The 20,145-nt window shown below is 41.8% G+C and overlaps 3 protein-coding genes across 4 annotated transcripts in view; 2 read left to right on the forward strand and 1 right to left on the reverse strand.

The window, feature by feature from the left end:
* The window catches only part of crybg1a (crystallin beta-gamma domain containing 1a), a 44,229-nt gene extending 42,999 nt beyond the window's left edge, over positions 1-1,230 (forward strand). Inside the window, exons 22-23 of the mRNA XM_069160456.1 lie at positions 323-485; positions 867-1,230. Coding sequence (XP_069016557.1) covers positions 323-485; positions 867-955 — 252 coding nt within the window. The 3' untranslated portion in view covers positions 956-1,230. The remainder of the gene's footprint in view (positions 1-322; positions 486-866) is intronic.
* A 566-nt stretch (positions 1,231-1,796) lies between these two features.
* rtn4ip1 (reticulon 4 interacting protein 1) lies at positions 1,797-13,042 on the reverse strand. 2 transcript variants are annotated; one of them, XM_069160900.1, is made up of 9 exons: positions 12,538-13,042; positions 11,363-11,514; positions 10,398-10,466; positions 10,050-10,174; positions 9,640-9,688; positions 9,082-9,218; positions 8,617-8,800; positions 3,338-3,430; positions 1,797-2,891 (listed from the first exon to the last, which is right to left on the reverse strand). In XM_069160900.1, exons 1-9 carry the CDS (start codon positions 12,818-12,820, stop codon positions 2,766-2,768), a joined length of 1,218 nt encoding a protein of 405 aa, XP_069017001.1. In that variant the 5' UTR covers positions 12,821-13,042; the 3' UTR covers positions 1,797-2,765. The 2 variants fall into 2 exon arrangements, with proteins under 2 accessions (XP_069017001.1, XP_069017002.1); XM_069160901.1 differs by having other exon boundaries at positions 12,966-13,041.
* An 82-nt stretch (positions 13,043-13,124) lies between these two features.
* On the forward strand, positions 13,125-17,803 carry qrsl1 (glutaminyl-tRNA amidotransferase subunit QRSL1). The gene is made up of 11 exons (XM_069160899.1): positions 13,125-13,229; positions 14,067-14,226; positions 14,307-14,405; positions 14,498-14,594; positions 14,776-14,937; positions 15,050-15,225; positions 15,619-15,731; positions 16,047-16,239; positions 16,385-16,502; positions 16,713-16,918; positions 17,416-17,803. Exons 1-11 carry the CDS (start codon positions 13,206-13,208, stop codon positions 17,631-17,633), a joined length of 1,566 nt encoding a protein of 521 aa, XP_069017000.1. The 5' UTR covers positions 13,125-13,205; the 3' UTR covers positions 17,634-17,803.
* Positions 17,804-20,145: the final 2,342 nt, after the last annotated feature.

A 20,145-nucleotide genomic window follows, 5' to 3' on the forward strand; every position in this document is an offset into this window, starting at 1 on the left:
ACAAGTGATTTTTCTATTTATATCAAGTCCTTTTTTTTTTTTGTATGTATTTGTGTATTTTGCTGCAGATATGAATGAAAATTTTCTGTTACAAAATACATTAAGGGAATGGTGACAGCTTAGGCAGAGGCACAGCAAAATTAAAAACTGACTCTTGAGAACTAATTTCATAATGTTTCTTTGTAGATTATAGAACAAAATATATTTAAATATATATAAAATAAATATATATATACAATAAATTGTATTTTGTGCTGCAAAGAAAACGAATCATTACCTACATTTAGTAGAATCTCATCCACTGTGTCCCTCTTGTCCCCAGCTGGTGGAGGACTGTTGCCTGGAGACAGCAGGCAGCATGGTGATGGCGGGGAGCCGGCTTTGTGTTTCCCCAGAACGAGGCAAAGACAACCAGCTGTGGAACATCACCCCTGACGGCCTGGTGCGCTGCCAACTCAAGCCTGATCTGATACTGGAGGTCAAAGGTCAGACAGCTTTGTCTTATGAAATGCATTTGAAATTTGAAACTGCCATGTGAAGTACGTCTCCGGTTCTGGATTGAGATTCTGTCCTAATCCAACAGCTCCATCTCCTGATGTATTAAGGAATTGCAGTAGTGAAAAAGGCTTTTTGCAAAGTATATTTTACTTTAACCACAGTTTGTGCTGACAGTCTCACTGTTTGGGTTTATTAACTGCCACCATCAGAAAATAACACTTTTTTTTTATTCCATCTGCCTTCTCTATATGCACAACATTAGCTGATCTGTGCTGCTTATGGGAAAACAAATCACTTTAACAGCTAATATAAACAGTTAAACCATATTTAAATAGTAATTTGTGTGTTTTCTTGCATCTGTCTGCTAGGTGGTCATCAGTATGACAAGAACCAGGTGATCCTCAACACATCTGATGGAAGAAAACTGAGCCAGAGGTGGACCTTGGAGATTCTGTGATCTGATGAGCCTCTGCTGTGGTCCCCACAGCCCCCTGCTGCAGCTCTGTCAGGAGACTGAACCCTGACATGCAGCTCCAAGGTGGGCCCCCAACCGCAGACATGTAAACTGTAGTGTATTTTGTACTCTTTTGTTGTAGTTTGACTCTTGTTCACTCTTGTTGAGGAGGGTAACCATTGACTGGATCTGTATTAACCATTACACAAACGTTGAGTCTACGTGCACACAGCTTTGGATGAAATATGGTCATTTTTGTATTCTTTTTTTTTTTTTTTTCAGAACAAATGAGTAACGTGAAATGTGTATTTTTAGTGATTTGGATTTCAATCAGTTCATACTAAAGACTCTGTTCTTTATCGTGTTTTCATTGCCTGTAGTGAGAACTCAGCCCTGTTTCAATGCTGCACACCTTTTTTTCTTATGGTACTTTTCTCACACGGTTTCACAAACTTTTTCCTTATCTTCATGTTGGCAGATACGAATGTATAGATTGTATTGACAGCTGCAATATGAAGTTTGATGTGCCTACACGCCAAAAGATGTATGCAGATTAAGACTTTTTTTTCTTTTTGTAATTACTTTAGATTAAATTCATCTATTGTAAAGTGTTGATATCTTTTTAGGACTATAGGTTTTTACACTTCTACTGCATTGGGTTGTACATAAGCATCAAGTGTACAGATAGTTTTCATTTTGAAAACAGAACCGCAATAACAATGCTGCCCTCCGTTGATTGTAAATATAAGAAAACTGTTATACATCAACATTAAAAATGTAAAAAAAAAAAAAATGATTTAGTCTTTTTTACAAAATAAAGCAAATACAATTATTTACAAATAAAACAATTTCCTCCCATGTTTAATCTTCATCTTTCATCACATAAATTCTGCAGACTTGAACATTCATATTACAAATCTCCCGCTCTACCATGTCCCAAAAGTGTTCAACTCGATTCAGATGTGGTGACTGGGGAGCCAGTCTGAACTGAACTCAACATTTGCTTTTTGACGTGCTGTATGCTGGAGGAAGAAGCTATTAGCAGACGGTAAACTGTAGCCATAACAGTACTCAGGTAGAATGTGGCATTCACACACGTCAGTTATTGTTGCCTCCATGAATTCATGTATTCAGCCTTTGACCTTATTTCCTCGACAAAATATTTCCATCCACAGAACTGTGGCTCATTCAAATTTTCACCATGAAGAGTAAATTCGAAAGAATGTTGTGAAAATCCAGGAGATCAACAGTTTTCGTTCTACTGAAACTAGTCTGTCCGACACCAACAATCATACCACAGCCAAATTCACTGACACTGCATTTTTTTTTTTTCTTCGTTCCGATGTTTGTTGTGAACATCAACTGAAGCCTCCGAAACCTAAAGTTTATGCTGGAATGCAGCCACATGATTGGCTGGTTTGGATACGTTCATGAATAAGCAGGTCTACAGGTGTCCCTAATAAAGTGCTCAGTGAGTGTAGAAGGTAGTGGAAGTAATTAATAATGATCTGTGACCGTGTCAAACATATATGACATGAAACATATGATCACAAATTACTATAATTATCTATGATTGCTCTTTAAACAAACTGACTGGAGTTTCCTTTCAGTAGCTTATTCATGTTTCATTGATATAATATAAAATGTCAAACATTTTGAAGCCAATGACAGTGGTGCTTATGTGAACATTTTCAGAAGCCAAACAACTAATACAAGTACAAAAGCCCCACACTGGAGAATCAAAAACAGTAGCAACCTTGTTTAATGTACCTTATTTGTGCAGAAAAATCCACAGACTCTTCAAAAGTCAGTGCTATAATTCATCCCCCGCTTTGCTGATCTGGACTACAATCTTTCCTCGGGCGTGGCCTTTCTCCAACTTCTCAAAAGCTTGCGGAACCTGCGAAAAGTTGAAAGTCTCCTCCACCACGGGCCGGATCTGACAGAGAACAGATGGAGGAAAAATAAGCAGAGGTCACACAAAATGCTTCTTCCCAACTTTTTGCTCCATATTTTATTTTATTTTATTTATTTTATTTTAAACCATGTTTTTGCGTCAGCATGCTGGAGTGAGGAACACAAGATAGATGGAAGGAGAAACCCCTCAGATTAATTAAATAAAGCTACATACATTGTAATCTATCTCACTGAACCACCCATTTTTGTTCCATTGAGATATCAAATGAAATCAGTGAATAATAGCATATGTGACTCACAGTTAAAGTACTTTTGTGACATGCATTTCAGTATTTTTTTGATGTACATTTTGTATTCGAATGAACACGATAATGCAGCCAGTAATAAAACGTAATGAGAAACAGAAGTCAGTTTTTCCTTCACTCACAGTCACCGGACAGTTTAGAGGGGATTAATCTGGCTTCATACCTGTCCTGCATCCACCATGTCCCTTATTTCATCCAGCGCAGGACCACTCGGTGCAAAGAATCCCCAGCGGTAGTGAACTCCCTTCACCAGGTGCTGTGGAAGAAAACAGAAGGACAGAAAAGATTAGCAAAAGTACCGAGAGGTCTGACGAGGTATCTTAAGCTTTAAGAAAGCTGAAGGACAAAAACAAATTGATGAACAAGTAAAATGCTGTAATCTCAAGACTCAATCTCAATATTTTTAAGTGCATAACAGTGGGACTTTTGATTATGGTTAAATGGTTTAGTGTGTCTTCATGTTAAAAAAAAAAAAAAAAAAAAAAAAAAAAGGAAGTGTGCCTGGGTTCAAAGCATGACGTCTTTCCCTTAACTTTTCATTATAAACATACAATGCAGAAATACTCATTCTGTAATCTCTTTAAATCTTTACATATACAAAACTCCATTAATCGACGTAAGTCTATGTACTCCGAGATTCTCATGTGTCGTGTGACTTGTTGGAGAAGCAGTCATTTTCCCTGAAGGCTTCAACCGCTGTAAAGGATTCCCGGCAACTAATGATAAAAGAAGTATTGTTCAGTCTTTTGTTATGTTTGGGCCTTTGTGTGTCTGTGTCTATAGGGTCCATAGGGATTTTCAATAAAAAAAAAAAAAAAAGGAGTTATTTAACATGTTTCCTTGAGGCCTATTTAGAAATTAGGGAAGTTTGTCAACCAAGCAAGTAGTCTGCACTCTAGTTTTCCTTTTACTGACACTTTACACATTGTAAAGAAAACAAGAGGCTACGAGACCTGGAGGTGTACAGTAGCTTTCACTTCTTGTCTATACACCCACAAAGCACATCACCCTCCCTTTTCTTCTTACTTAGAGGTGTCGTCATGGTGCTATAAATGTGTCTTTCAGTTAACTGCGGCCATCTGGGATGTATGAGAAAACATTCATTACGTGACAACCCGTGTCACCTCCGACAACTCTTCGACACTAAAACAGCGACACGCACTTCTACAGCGTCAGTCTGAACAATCGCTCCCAGGTTGTAGGTTTGATTACAGAGACAGTGCGATGATGATGAGAGACAATGTTCTTGTGAATTAGAACGTCAGGAGTACACGTCTACCAGGCTTTCTTACACTACACTTTCTGAATCACAAGGTGAGACCATGGCAAAAAACATAAAATATAGTCAAATCAGTGTGGTGGCGGGGTGTGGTCAGCTCAGCTGCTGGGGGGAAGAGAGTGATGGAGTGGTTCGGGGAACGGTGCCGGGAGAAGGATAATTGGCGCAGCTGAACTGAATCAGGGGATTGCTTCTCTCCTTGATAAGCGAGCAGGACCTGGTGAGGAGGAGAGGAAGGCCGCGACTGGACGGACGCTCGGAGGCAGGGCAGCAGAGCGCCGGAATCGAGAGCAGCAAAGTGTGTGTGTGTGTGTGTGTGTGTGAAGAAATAAAAGCAAACGTAAAATAAACTTTGTGGCTCAGCGGGTCGTTTGTGTCTCCGAGGAACCACATTGAATTTTTGATCCAGTAGACAAAAGATCATTTAATGTTGTGAGTAATAACGCTGCACTGTTTTTTTTTTTTCTTTTGGTGGTACTACTAAATACTTGTTTCAAACAAGCCCAGACGTGCTACAATCAGTGAATCTGCTGAGAGAGTTCAGGTTGAGCGATGTAACAGGGCTCTTGAAAATGACACGATTACACTTGAGAAGACAGGGTACGAAGTAAAAGATGGTAGACGAGAGAGAGAGCACCCTGGAACCTTTCTTCATACGCTGGAAAGGAAGTGAATAAACTGAGTGCCTCGTCAACACACACATGCACGCACGCACTTCCGTGGGGCTGTCCCAGCCCGTTCTAATCCTACTGACAAACAAACTACTTTACTCTTGTCACTTGAAAGTAATGATGAAGTCAGAATTAAAACTTTTCCCCCAGCTGAGGTCATTGGTCATATTTGTTTCAAAAATAAGTTTGGTGATATTCAAGATTTTCTTAATTTTCATCTAAATCCCTGAAAATATTAAAACCTTGCATCATAAACATTTGGAAAGATGTATGTCTTCAGTGGGGATGGGTGGTGCCACAGATATGGTAGTGACGTTGGAAAGTGTTGAGAGATGGACGAATGCACTGTTTGGTCTTTTTACAGGATTGATTGACAATAAAAAAAATATATATATATTTAAGAACGGCAACCTTCTTTACAGAAAAAAAAAAAAAAAATTCCAACACCTGTGGCACTGTGGCTCTATTTCCTTTCATCACTACAGAATATGAGCCTTTGAAACTTTGAACATTTCAAAGTCACCCACAATACTTCCACTTCACATCTTGCTTCAAGTAGAGCTTATAAAGTAGTGTTATATTAAAAATTCAAATTTAAATATGGCTTTAACACACACGTGTGAGAAAGCTCACACAGTGGGTTGTGTTGTCATAAACTGAGTGGAAGATGCAATGATATGATACCCAAAAGCACATCATGCAAACTTGCTCTGCACGATGTTAACCACAGTGACCACATGGACAGGATGCTACTTCCTTGTGTATAACTGTGTCTGTGTATTCGTGTGTCTGTGCGTGTGTTTGTGGTGAATAGTGTATTAGTTTTTATGTGTCCTGATCTGCACCTTGATGAATTTTCAGGAAACATTTTTTTTTTTTTTAATCCCAGTTACACTGGCATCTGTGTTCACACTACAAACACTGTAACCATAGTGACTGGAGAGATATCACCACATCTGTGGGATTAGTAATAACGGTCTTCCTCCTTTTCATGAACGAAAATGACTCAGGCATTTTCACAGAGTTCATCTCACCGAGTTTGTGAACTGACATTTAACTGACGGTTATATTTAACCGAGTTCTCTGGCTGAGCTTTTCATCTCTGCATGTTTTTCCACCTGTTGGTTCATAAGACAAGTAGATCTTCAGGTATGAAGCCAGGTTACAGTGGAAAAATATGCACCGGGCATGGGAACTCAAGCGGGATTTCACATGATTGAGAGATTACTTCACAGGAAAGACATAAAACTGTCTAATTCACTGTGGCGTAAATTAGTTCTGTCAACATCATTGGTGCAATACTGGCCTATAACGTGACCAAAGGCGAGTTGAAAATATATATTGCATGTGCAACTGGTTTTGTTTTTTCCCAATTAATTTCCCCTGGTATTTCATCAAACTAATTGTCTTTAACTGGTGTCAAAATGTCAAATCACATAAAAAGCATTTGTATAATGTTATCTAAAAAGTGTATAGGGTCACTGGCAACTAGGTTTTTTGACCTCATGTTGGCAGACATAATGCTAAATTAAAACTGCAAGCAGTGATGTACGGGCCCTCGCACTGCGGCACACCGCCTCCCCGAAGCCGCCTCCCCGACGTGCAGTGCGCGAGGGACCGCGTATAACCGCTTAAAGTTGCTATTTTTGTCGCATTTCCTGTCTCCAACAGGGGGCGCTCTCGAGCCGTTGGGCCGCGCCCATTCGCGACTCCACTAGAATACCAAATTTTTCGCCGGGAGACATATGTGTATCCACTTTCATGAGTTTTTGAATATGATAAAGCCTCCAAAAAGGCAAATCACTTCACGTAAGAAGAAGAACAACGACGACGACGTAGAACACCTTTACGAAATACAATAGGGCTTTTGCACCGATGCTCGGGCCCTAATAAGTGTGTCTGTGGCTTATTGTCTCAGTAACATGACGATGCTGCAGCTGGTTACATGTTTACTACAGAACCATATATTCTTTTATATTTGAGGGGTTTTATTAGAACAGCTCTGCAGATGTACCCGAGGTTAGTTTTTATGCCATTAATGAATCAGATCATTTGAAAGAACTACAGCGTGGAAACTGCTGACATAGTGATTGGGAAGAATCGGAAAACGCATGGACAAAAGTCAACATATTATAGAAGGTATCTCATATAATTACTTCAACTGTCTGGACCCCTGCTCCTATTAACACAAAAGTGATTTTATAGGCCAAATTGCCAACATTAGAACCCAGAGGAACTCAGAAACGTGAACTCCTCTGGAAAATGACTAGAAAAAAGGCAGTAGGTGCCAAGACTGCTAGAACCTGCTCAAGTCTCTAAAGGTTTGTCAAAAATCAGAACTGCTTCAGCTGAAGAACTCTGAAGACCCTCATCTCTCATTATGACATACACTCACCGGCCACTTTATTAGGTACACCTGTTCCACTGCTCGTTAACACAAATATCTAATCAGCCAATCACATGGCAGCAACTCGATGCATTTTGACATGGTCAAGACGACCTGCTGAAGTTCAAACCGAGCGTTAGAATGGGGACGAAAGGTGATTTAAGTGACTTTGAACGTGGCATGGCGATTGGTGCCAGACGGGCTGGTCTGAGTATTTCAGAAACTGCTGATCTGCTGGGATTTTCACGCAAAACCATCTCTATGGTTTACAGAGAATGGTCAGAAAAAGAGAAAATATCCAGTAAAAAAAACATGAAAGCATGGATCCATCCTGCCTTGTATCAATGGTTCAGTCTGGTGGTGGTGGTGTAAAGGTGTGGGGGATATTTTCTTGGCACACTTTGGGCCCCTTAGTACCAATTGAGCGTCGTTTAAATGCCACACCCTACCTGAGTATTGTTGCTGACCGTGTCCATCCCTTTATGACCACAGTGTACCCATCTTTTGATGGCTACTTCCAACAGGATAACCCGCCATGTCACAAAGCTCAAATCATCTCAAACTGGTTTCTTGAACATGACAATGAGTTCACCGGACTCCAATCGCCTCCACAGTCACCAGATTTCAATCCAATAGAAGCTTAGGGATGTGGTGAAACGGGAGATTTGCGTCATGGATGTGCAGTCGACAAATCTGAGGCAACTGCGTGATGCCATCATGTCAATATGGAACAAAATCTCAGATTCAACAAGGTGCTGGAAACATTCCTCTATGCTACGAAGAATTAAGGCAGTCCTGAAGGCAAAAGGGGGTCAAACCCGGTACTAGCAAGGTGTACCTAATAAAGTGGTCGGTGAGTGTATATAAACTTAGGATTTGTTGTACCTCAATAGACTTTACAGGCGTACCTAATATGATAGTACTCTTACTGCATGTCCACTACAATACTAATAGGAGCAAAATAGCATACAACAGCGTTTATGCAAAATTCCCAATGTGATCACAACATGTTGCATTTCGATCAGTTCACATAAGAGGGCACAACTAGTGCAGTAAAGACATTTGTATTCAGTCGCACCGTATCCATGTCATTCTACCGGGAGTACCTTGAGGGCTTTGGTTGCCACTGTAGCAGCAGTCTGCATCATGCCGTCGGCTATACCCAGCATGTCAGTGTTCCGGAGGAAGGGCGTCACAAGGGTGACATACTTGGCGCCACTCCAAGGTTTCAGCAGATTCAGTGCCCATCGCTCCGTGTCGCCCCCGACATTATCCAGGATCAGGTTGAATCTTGAGCGTACAAGAGACACAAGCGGAGACATTTAGGTGTGGGGTGATTGGACATGAAAAATGAAAATGAGAACTTGTAGGTGTGAGAAAAAAAAAAAAAAAAAAAAAAAAAAAAAAAAAAAAAGGGTGACTGGGCAGATAACAAATTGAGAGAGAGATTAAGTCAGAGTGTGATTAAGCTCGTTAAAAAATTCACAGGCTCAGTTTCCCCACACTGACGAGCTGACTGGAGCTCCAGGGACTGGCCTGTGAGGCTTGTGAGCGTGGGATCCTCCTCTTACTTCTCCAGCGCACTGAGCGGCTCCTCGACGGGTCCTGCAGTGTAGTTCACCACATGGTCCACCCCGAGCCCCCTTACAAACCGCTCGGCATTCTGGGAGCAGGTGACGGTCACATGGGCTCCCCACGCCTTCAGCAACTGCACATAAATCAACAGTTGTTGGTTACGTCTTAAAAGTAGAAGCACTTCTTTTCAAGCGGAAGTGTCAAAAGTAACTTGTGTTGTAATCTTAGTTTCCTATGTCGTAAACAACAGATCAAAATTTTTGGGTTATCGTAAGCTGCTTAATCTTACCCAATGTTCGTGAGACGCGGAGGATGTAAATTTAAAAAGAGATCAAATGTTACGTATGTGTAATGTGAGCTGCAGTATTCAGGTCAACAAGCAAGGTGTCTGACACCCGACAGGGTTTCAGACCGCCAGACTGTTAATAACACACAGGGTTTTTTTTTCCCATCACAGTTGTTTTTTTTTTTTTTTTTTTTATACATTTAAACAATGTCACATAATATATAAAATAATGCAGCTTGACCATCATCATCCACCTTTTCCTGTATACCTGTATAGCAAATGTTCCCACTCCTCCAGATCCTCCCAGGATTAAAATCCTGTGGGGCAGATGGAAAAACACAAATGCGTAATGAATGTATCAACGATTGCGTTTTGTACACTATTTTTGCACAGAGTCTGCCTCATTAGGATTGACGTCAAAGCCACTCCGGGCTTTAGTGCGTCAAGTTCACTGCAGTGTAAAGAAGCATCGGGGCTGCTGTCAGAGAACCACAGCCCATCACCCGGAGGCTCATTAAGGAGCGGCCTAACGGGGGGCTCAAAAGGAGCCGCGAGTGGAATAATTGTCATGATCAAAGACAGGGAGGTTCTTTGGGATGGACAGGGATTAACAACAAGTGGAAATTGTGCGCGAGTGCGTTTATGTGTGCACGGCGGTATTTGTCCACGTTCCCTTACCGTTTGTTGGCACAGTTGTCCTTGCTGAGTCCGCCGGTATTAACCAGCGCTGACCAGGCAGTGGTTGCCACGTAGGGAATGGCTGCCGCCTCCGTGTGGCTCAGTGACTTTGGTTTGTGGGATACCTGAGCACGACACACATTAAAAGGTGCGGTCAGAAGTGCATCACTAAAAAACAAACCGCAACCACTAAAAAGGAAACTGATTATCCAGAACTGACGCTGATGAAAATATTACACTTCACGCGGACAAAAGAAACCGAAATACTAAGTTGAGAAATTGACACTAACAATAGTAGTTTAAAAAAAACAGCAACAGTAATACAGGTGTCCATCAGCTGGGCCATACCTCGTTGCCACTCACTACGACAAATTCAGCCAAGCTGCCCTGCTTCCATGGTGGGATAGCTGCCCACACCTGAGGGACAAAGACAGCAACACAACAGTCATTAATCCAGAAGATTACAATTTGTAAACTAATGTGTGCTGAATAAGAGCAGAATATAACTTAATGATGTGTTAAGACAGCTATTTCCATTTCTTGTCCCAGTTTGCCTTCTCTCTCTCTCTCTCTCTCTCTCTCACACACACACACACACACACACACACACACACACACACACACACACACACACACACACAGGTCACTCAGGGGTTCTTCCACAGTTGTGGGTCTGATACAGTTGAGGTAAACTAAAAAAAAAAAAAAAAAAGTTTTTTAAATCATTTGATTATATGTTTGATAACGTCTTTTATATTTATTAATGGTTCAAATCTGAGAAATCATACAGAAGGCTCAAACAGAAACCCACAGCTTGCTACAAGAACTTATTTCACCTCATTTCAGAAGACGTCAAGAGACGACATGTCGTTTTCCAAGCCAGGCTGAGATGACAGTGCATAATCCCGGGAGAAGGATCATTGTGACAAAGCATAACACTGGAGATGGGTGAGCGAGGTCATCCACAGTGCTCGGATACACTGTGTGTAACTAGGCTCAGATGGCATTACACAGTTTATTGTTAGCCGAGAAAACCTCTTTGCGCCAATGAAACTGCTACCACTGCTCCTCACCAACACCGATTAGCATCAGAAATCTGGATTTATCCGCATAGAGCAGTTGTGTTTTTAACATTGACTGATGTGTCTGACAGATTTTTGTCTAATCCGTTTTAAATTGTTTTCACTCCGCTGCCGATGCCAGATGTTGTTTACGCACCTCTGACTTTATATTGTAACACTCGTACCATGTTCATACACGACTCTGCGCTCCCGTGCACGCGCCGCTACCAGTCTGTTATTTACTTTCCGTACCTCATCTCCTTCTCTGAAGTACTTCACATCCAGGCCGCACTCCATGATGATGCCCGACACATCCCGTCCCAGAATGAGAGGGAACTCGCTGCCTGACTGTTTGATGCTCAGAGGGTCTCTCTTCATAGACAAAGTAGCTGCACCGTAGCCTCCTGACAGGGAGAGAGTTTTGGATTACAGACTTTTAAAACTACAGTAGGCTTCAGTCAAAGATGAAGAAAGAAGAGTTTCTTCCACATACTAAACTGCATGGTTGGATTAGCGGCCGCGCGGTGACTGACCGGGGGTCCCAGATCTGCATAAACTCCAGATTCACTGCATATAAATTCGTTTTTTTGGTCATTTAATTGCTCAAAATAAGGTGATTAAGTGCCTTCTCATTCAAAAATATAATTAAATATTAGAAAGGATCATTTTAACAATGGGACTTTAATCACGATTTATGTCGTGGAACATGTCTCAAGGTTATTTGATCAAAAATAACCTTTTAGTCATCCCTTTATTCCAACAAACGGACTTTAAAGGTCCTCCTCCTCATACAAAGCTCTCAATGGGCTCGGACAGAGTCACATCTCTCACTCTCCGGTTAACTGCTGCTGGTTTATTGGAGGTTCCCAGCAAACAGCTGAAAGAAAATTGGGGATTCAGCTTTTGTCAAGTTACGCTCCGAAGCTGTGGAACAAACTACCCGTCAGATATCAGGGAAGTTAGCTCAGTTAATACATTTAAAAAAAAAAAAAAAGAAAGCTCAAAACCTATCTCTTTTACATCAGCCTTTCACCAGCTACTCAAAAAGTACAATCAGTGTAGGGAAAACTAACACTTCTTCTCAGCTGCCCCTCCCACCAACAGGTAATCCACCACATCCTTTGACATCACAAATTGGTGTTAAAAAAAAAAAAAAAAAAAAAAAAAACCTCAGGGTTGTCTGGGAGGGGGATGATGCTTTGTGTGATTCACCTTTCACTTGAAATAAACATCAAACCACAAAAGTCGTCACGCCAACCGTCTTGACTGAGTATCTCGACTGGACTGGGGTTTTTTTTGTTTGTTTGTTTGTTTTTTGCTCTCCAAGAGGAAACAACTATTTAAAAAAAATGTTTTCTTATGACTGAAGTTTCCCAACACTTCTTCTGATCTCGCTTTGCGGATATAAAATCCGATCACGCACTCACCTCTCATGCCGACATCGAGTGGGTTCAGTCCCGCCGCACACACTTTCACAACAACCTCATTGGGGTAGTTGATGATGGGAAAACCAGCATTTTTTGTGAACCGTAAAACACCGTTGCTTCCGTATGCATCAATAACCCAGGCGGGCATAACAGTGCCGCGTCTGCTGGAGCTGCTGAAAAGTCTCGTCTCGGTACCGCGTCCCGAAACAGATGTTTGCACACGTGGTGGTTTATGAAGGTGAAGCAGCGACCTGCTGCACACCAGCTGTCTGACTGAAGTCATCTCCCGAGCGTCAACAAATAACAAATAAAGTAGCTCTCGGTGCGTTTAGTCCTTGACCGACTGAATGCAAATTAAAAAAACCTCTCGTTTAAAGCTCGCTATAAACATTTCCTTCTCTTTATAAACACGTAAAACCGCGTGCTACCTGCAAAATGTACAATCATTTCAGGACACCTTTCCCTCTTCTTCCGTAACACGCCTTTCCCCTCGTTAACTCGGCCGTCGGAGCTTCCACCAATCGGAGCGCGGGTTCTTTCGACAACTGTCCAATCGCAGGACGGCTTTGGTAGACGTCGTTGACCGGTCCAAACATGGCGGCTTGCTGCTGCAGAAGCACCGTGCGGAGGTTGTTCATTTGAAAGGTTGTTAAAAGGATGTGGTGAACATGCTCAGCCTGACAATAAAGGAGGTCAGTACGACTGCTCGCTTGTTGTTGTTGTTGTTGTTGTTTTATTTTTGCGGTAGTTCTTCGTGTTTGTCTGCCGCATTATTCTGCTTGTTGACATAATATATCGATTAAATTAGAAATTGTTCATCTGACAGTTAAATGGTTTAACTGGAGTTACAATCTGATCTCTTGTCAACTCGTCTTATTGCTGTGATCACTGCCGTTGTTTTTTTTATTTGACCGGATGTCATCGGAATAAAAAATGAAGGTCACCCTCAATGATTTCTCGAGTATAAATAAAGGCTGAATAAAAAATGTGCTGTAAAATATAATAATTATGCGAATGGAGTTCAAGACAAAGTAAAAAAAAATTTTTTAAAAAGAGGCAGCTCATTCATAAAGCTGCTCATGTTCGTAAAACAATCCTAAAGAAAACAATGACAGTGTCAAGAACATAGAGATTTGTTAACTTCAGTAAAATAATGACAAGACAGGGTAAAAAAAATAATAAAAAATAGGCTACAAATAGTCTTATATCTTAACCTTCAGTAAACAAGTATTAGCAGAAAGAATAAACAACAGGAAACAAATACTAGTTGTGGAGCATGATGTTCTATTTATCACACATTATCAAAATTACACAGCACAGTATTGTCCTCTGAAATGACAGAGGACACATGCTGATTCATTGCCACCCTCTCATGGACTTCTAGGTTTACTCGATTGTGTTTTATAATAATAATAATACATGATTAACTGTGACGAGTCAAAAGTTCCAAGTTCTGTTCAGACACAGTTTTTTTTTTTACATTCCACCACTCACTGTTGTTTCATCCTTTTTTTTTTTTTTTCCTCCAGGTGTCTTTGGCACTCAGGGAGGGAAGAATCTCCCCAACGGAGCTCTGTAGGAAATGTCTGAATCGTATCAAGAAAGCACGGCGTCTTAACGCTTACGTCACTGTGACGGAGGAGTCGGCACTGAAGCAGGCTCAACAGTCCGAAACTAGACTGTTGCAAGGTGTGGACACGTGAGTTTGTATTTGATTTATATCCTGTGTGGAGGTACAGGCGTTACTGTTTGATCTTGTCTTCCGTCAGGTGTCCCCAAAGGTCCTCTGGATGGAATCCCCTTCGCAGTTAAGGACAACTTCTGCACAGAGAATATCAAGACCACATGTGCCTCCAGGATGCTTAAAGGTCTGTCAGAACCGTCTCTGTGAAAAAGTTACTGTGATTTCTATTTTTTTTCCCAATTCAGTAATGTAAACCTATCATTACTTTTGCTACAGACTACACTCCGCCATACAATGCAACAGTGGTCCAGAAGCTACTTGACCAAGGGGCCATCCTAATGGGCAAGACCAATATGGACGAGTTTGCAATGGGGTAAGGTCTATGATATCAATGTGTCAGAATCCTTTGGTAAAAGCTAATCAGGTGAAAATCACAATCTGTTTATGAACTGGCTTCATAATAGGCACAAATGTGTGCAAATACAAAAACAATCTGAGAGTAGGTGTTCAGGATTATTTTTTTTTTGCCTGTGACCGTTTGTTTTATCTCCCAGTGCCGGCAGCACCGATGGAGCTTTCGGTCCGGTGAAGAACCCCTGGAGCTACGCAGCTTCCTACAGAGGGCGGACGGGGGCGGCACCGGACTCTGACTGGGTCATCACTGGGGGAAGTTCAGGTGGAAGCGCTGCAGCCGTGGCCTCACTCACCAGCTACCTGTGAGGAAACACATTGTGCTGCATCAGGATAATTATCACGTAGACATTCAGAGAGAAAGATTTGATTTAAACCACTTTATGAAAATGTGCTGTTTTGGTATTTACCTGGCAGGGCTCTGGGTTCTGACACTGGGGGTTCCACCCGTAACCCAGGAGCATTGTGTGGTGTTGTGGCCCTGAAGCCCACTTATGGTCTGCTGTCCAGACATGGACTCATCCCCTTGGTCAATTCCATGGATGTCCCTGGGATAATGACACGCAGTGTCAATGATGCAGCCATTGCTTTAGGTGGGGAACTATTTGTGACCTGTCATTACTCGGGTGTCGGTTCCTAATGCTGAACACCGGCAGACAAAAAGGAAGCCAACGTGATTGTAAACAATGCATCATTTTAAGTAGCAAAGTAGCTTTGCAAATTGTCTAATGAGAAAGAAAATGTGTTCTGCACGCTTTTCAAGTACTCCAATGCATTTCCGTGAGAGACAATGAACGTTAACATCACTTTTGTTTTGTTTGCCAGAAAATCTCCTCAAGAGAACGTTTAAACTTATCCACATAATGTCAAGAACATCTGTCATTGTGACTAAATCAGTATAGCTGTACCGCCATATCGCTGTGCATTTAACATAATGCCCTAAAATAGAAAACCTTACCTCGAGATTGTGTTGATATTTGAAATAGGTATCCTCCAAGGTCTGGATACACGAGACTCAACAACAGTTCCGGCCCCTTCAGCACTAACAGAGCTTCCTGAAGACTTTAATGTCAAGAACATCTGTGTAGGCATTCCCAAGGTGAGTTCATCTGTATAATGAAAACATTGCTGCCGTACTGAATAATATCTCAAAGGAAATAGAAAGGACGTAGTATTTGGGTCTGTGCAGATACCGTGGAAGTGTTTTAAAGTGCAATACCACTTTGGGCCACTAGGGGCTGACTCCGGTAGATAGACGGATAGACTTGATGAAAAACAATTTAAATTCCTTGTGCAGAACAAGAATTGTACTTTAAAATCATCGTTTGATATGTGAATACCTGATTAAGCGCAAATTTTTTTTTTCCCGTTTTCTAAACCTGCTTGTCTTCCCTGTACCTTGCTTGTGTATCAGGAGTATCATGCCCCGGGGCTGTCCGAGGAGACTCTAGCACAGTGGAGTCGTGTTGCAGACATGTTTGAGAGGGCAGGCGCGCGGGTGGAGACGGTGTCCCTCCCCCACACCCAGTACTCCATTGTGTGCTACCACGTCCTCTGCCACGCCGAAGTGGCATCTAACATGGCCCGTTTTGACGGCCTGGAATACGGTACAAACCAGTCTGTAGTATGTTCAATTTGCTGCCACGTCTTACCAACGTGAGGCGTGGCAGCATTTACAACACAATTATATGTGTTGCCAGCATTTTATATAATGGTGATGAAAGGTATTATTGTTGATTTTTCTTCTACCAGGCCACCGTAGCAAGATGGACAGTTCAACGGAAGCCATGTACGCTTCAACTCGACATGAGGGTTTCAACGATGTAGTAAGAGGGAGGATATTGTCCGGGAACTACTTCCTGCTGAAACAGTAAGACAGGAACAGTCATGCACTCAGTTCACTCGAACGTCAACTTGAAACCAGCATGTCACTTTATCACTTTGACCTTTTCTGTGCACTTGGTTCCCTGTTGACACCAGACTCTACAGTTGAAAGCGGATTTGAGATACAATAATTGTATCTGTTGGCAGTGTAATACTTCCAAATTAACAAAACAGTTTTTTTTTCTTTCTTCTCCAGGAACTACCAGCACTACTTTATAAAGGCCCAGCAAGTCCGCCGGCTAATAGCAGAAGATTTCAGGCATGTGTTCAGCTCAGGTGTCGATGTACTCCTGACGCCCACCACGCTTACTGATGCCGCCCGTTACCACGACTTCATTCAGGAAGACAACCAAACACGCAGCACACAGGATGACGTCTTCACCCAGCCCGCCAACATGGCAGGTACACAAAAAAAAAAAAATCCCCTCAGACGGGGCCAGTGGCAGTGCTGATGCAATGTGTAGGAAGTGTGGGAGGGTTCAAGAACTTCTTCATTATGAATGTACACACATACTGTGTACACCCACACCCAGAACTGAAAACCTTTCGCTCAAAACGATTGTAGTTATTATTGCTTATTTTCTGTCCTGCAACAAAGACACATTCAGTCATGAAGGTTAAAGTGACAATACAAGTGGAAATGAGTATTTGTGAACAAAAGCGGTTTTGTCTTTTTGACTTTGTCTTTCTCTGAAGGGAAAAACTCACGACCTAGTCTACATATCGTGATTTCACGGTCAGGATAAAGTGCATCTCGGAGATCTAAAAGGAGTTTTTTTTAGTTGCGGTTAAACTTTTTCCCACCTCCCTCTCCAAACTAACCTCCAACTAACCTTGAGATCCTAATCGTTTCCTATCTCCATGGACTTTCTTTCAACTCTCTGTTTATTCACCCCCAGGTCTCCCTGCTGTTTCGGTGCCAACGGCATTATCACGACGGGGCCTTCCCATTGGCTTGCAGCTCATAGGCCCCACACTCCAAGACAAGAAACTGCTCAGTGTTGCCCAATGGATTGAGCAGAGGGTTGGGTTTCCCTTCATCAGTGACTGTGATGACGCCAGAGAGAGCAGAAATGGCACAGGAATGTACAAAAGGGAGCAGACTTCAGCTGTATGAGGAGAAGTCTGGATACAAGGAACCAAGTGTTGTCAAAGTAACTATGATGCCTTTGCAGGACATTTTTATGGGGTAAATAAATAGTTCCTTGTTCACCGTGGTGGCCAGACTTCTTTCACTTTATTATCAGTATCAGCATTTACATTTGTAAATAAATGGAATCTACAGAATATATTACCGTGTGTGTGTGTAATGTACTTGCATTAATCTTAGAGGGGTATAAATCTTTTACTGTAAATCTGTTTACACAGCAGAGTCACATTGCCAGAACCTGCCATCCAAAGTCCGCACAGCATAAACCCTTACATTTTAGACTGAAGATTGGGGGTAACATTAGGGAAAAGATTTTGGGGCAGCTGTGGCTGAGCTGAGTGGTTTGTCTGCTAATTGAAGGGTTGACCGTCCTTTCCCCGGTCTCTCCAGTCCACTGTTCTCTCCAAGTTGCTCTCATAGCAGATGAGAACCTTGCGTGGCGGTTAAGCGCTTATTGGTGTGTGAATTTGGTGAATTTACCAAGTAACTGCAGTTTGGATTTGTAACGTAAGTCAGTTTAATGTCCAATTGGACAGTCGCTACACTTAGTACGCCTGCTAAGTTTAGCATAACACTATTGTTAAAAGAAGTACAACTCGGACAACACAAAACGTCTATTTTGGACTGCACTGTATTTAAAGGAACTGGACGCCCAGCCTTAACCTCAACAGGCACCATTAAGACAATTAAGAGCAGGATTAAGAGGTTTTGAGGTTTTAAAGGAGCCTTTATTTCAACTTTGGACACAGCCAGACTCACTCTGCTTCTACTTTTTCACTAATCACACAGCTAGCTCCTGAAATGTCAAATAATTCTCTAAGGTCTTAACACGGGTACCTGAAAAAAAAAAAAAGAAAAACTGCTTTGGCCCGTTATCTGTAGAGCTTGAAGTCACACATACTGAACTTTCGATGTTGTTATCTCTCACGCACAAACCAAGAGCAGAACACAAACAGCCCGTGCTGGGCGCCTGTTTCTTTTGACATTCTCCTTTCCGGATGTGTACATTTGTGCAATATCCCCCCTCTCGCTTCCTTTCATCCTCGCTCCATCCCTCCCACCTGCCAGGCTCTTTCCAGCGCTTCTCATTTGATTCTGATGTCCACGTGCATTATGCAAATGTCGCCCTCACAGCAAACGCTGCTCATAAACACATCACTAATGTCTCTTTTCCCCTCATAATTCTGTTGCTCCTACATTTTCACTCTAGATTATAAAACAAAAAGTGATTCTGTGGATACTGAAGAATACCCCACCTCAGAGAATAAAAAACGGTTTAGCACTTCTGAATGTAAACACCATGAAGAAGGATCTATTGTGTGTCATTCTGTATGTGTGAGCCCTGTAATGGACGGGTACCCACAAAGCCTCTTGCTCTGCAGCGCAGGTTTGGACAGCACAGATGGAGTCACTGTCCCTGAAAGTATTCTGACTTTTTTGCACACTTGATTGAATTGTGTATTTTGTTTTAGATTAACAAAGTTTCCCAATCAATCTACACTCAGTAACACATATTGTAATTTGAAAACATTCCTTTTGCTGTGGCACCCTAAATGAGTTGAGTCATGTCTAGAGCTCTACAAAAGTCCCCATGTGCCAAATTGAATGTATTGGACACACAGTACCAGTCAAAACTTTCATTACATTGAATATATATTATATTATTATAGAATAATAGAAAAGCAATAAAATAGCAGTAAAATAGCAGTAAAAAATATAAAATATAAAATATACAGTATATACAGTACAGTATATATCTATACATATTATATACAAACAACCAAGAAACACAGTCAACAGTGTTATTGTTGTGTGATGGATTTTGCCAGAGGTGAGTTATTGTACAGTCTTATTGCAGTGGGCAGGAATGATCTCCTGTATCTGTCCTCGTGACAGCGGAGCTGGAGGAGTCTTTTGGAGAACGTGCTCCGCTGTCCCTGCAGCAGGTGGTGGTTATATTCTGGTTGCCATGGTATGGCTTGACAATTTGATGACCACGCTGTCATTAACAGCTAGTCCGCATTCAGAAATACACAGGCTTTGTACACAGGCTTAGTGAATGCTACTGTATGTGAATTTACTATACTTTAGAGTTCAGGGGTCAAAAACAGAAACAGTAAAATAGGATGTTTTGAAAGGTTGAGGGTGGGGTGGAGGGTTGAGGGTAGAGTGAGGGGGTGGGTGTTCTGGTTCAGGCATGAAGTGAACCGCAACGCATTACAGATTATTGTGGTTGTGAAGGCTGAGCAAAGATCTGTGTCCGTACAATTGTTATATTTATTGTCGTTGAGATGTGTCCAAGTTCTGCTTTTGTACAGGATGTGGTGAGAGCATCTGAACTTCCTCGTCAGGATGATGCATGCTTGTATCAGGACACCAAATCTAAGTAAAGAGAAATTTGCCGCGATAATCAGCTGGTGGACGTAAGATTGCCATTAAAACATTTTGGGGGCGCAACCAGCTGATGTAAATGAAAGAG

This window comes from Embiotoca jacksoni, unplaced genomic scaffold (assembly GCF_022577435.1).
Source record: "Embiotoca jacksoni isolate LCO1_2020_lvr unplaced genomic scaffold, fEmbJac1.0.p SCAF_27, whole genome shotgun sequence".
NCBI classification, from domain to species: Eukaryota; Metazoa; Chordata; class Actinopteri; family Embiotocidae; genus Embiotoca; species Embiotoca jacksoni.

Coding starts and splice junctions, on each gene's coding strand:
- rtn4ip1 (XM_069160900.1), bottom strand. CDS start 12,820: ATGACTTCAGTCAGACAGCTGGTGTGCAGCAGGTCGCTGCTTCACCTT. Junction 11,515..12,537: donor ACTCGATGTCGGCATGAGAG/GTGAGTGCGTGA, acceptor TCTCCCTGTCAG/GAGGCTACGGTGCAGCTACT. Junction 2,892..3,337: donor ACATGGTGGATGCAGGACAG/GTATGAAGCCAG, acceptor GTTCTCTGTCAG/ATCCGGCCCGTGGTGGAGGA.
- qrsl1 (XM_069160899.1), top strand. CDS start 13,206: ATGCTCAGCCTGACAATAAAGGAG. Junction 13,230..14,066: donor TCAGCCTGACAATAAAGGAG/GTCAGTACGACT, acceptor TTTTTCCTCCAG/GTGTCTTTGGCACTCAGGGA. Junction 15,732..16,046: donor TCTGTGTAGGCATTCCCAAG/GTGAGTTCATCT, acceptor CTTGTGTATCAG/GAGTATCATGCCCCGGGGCT.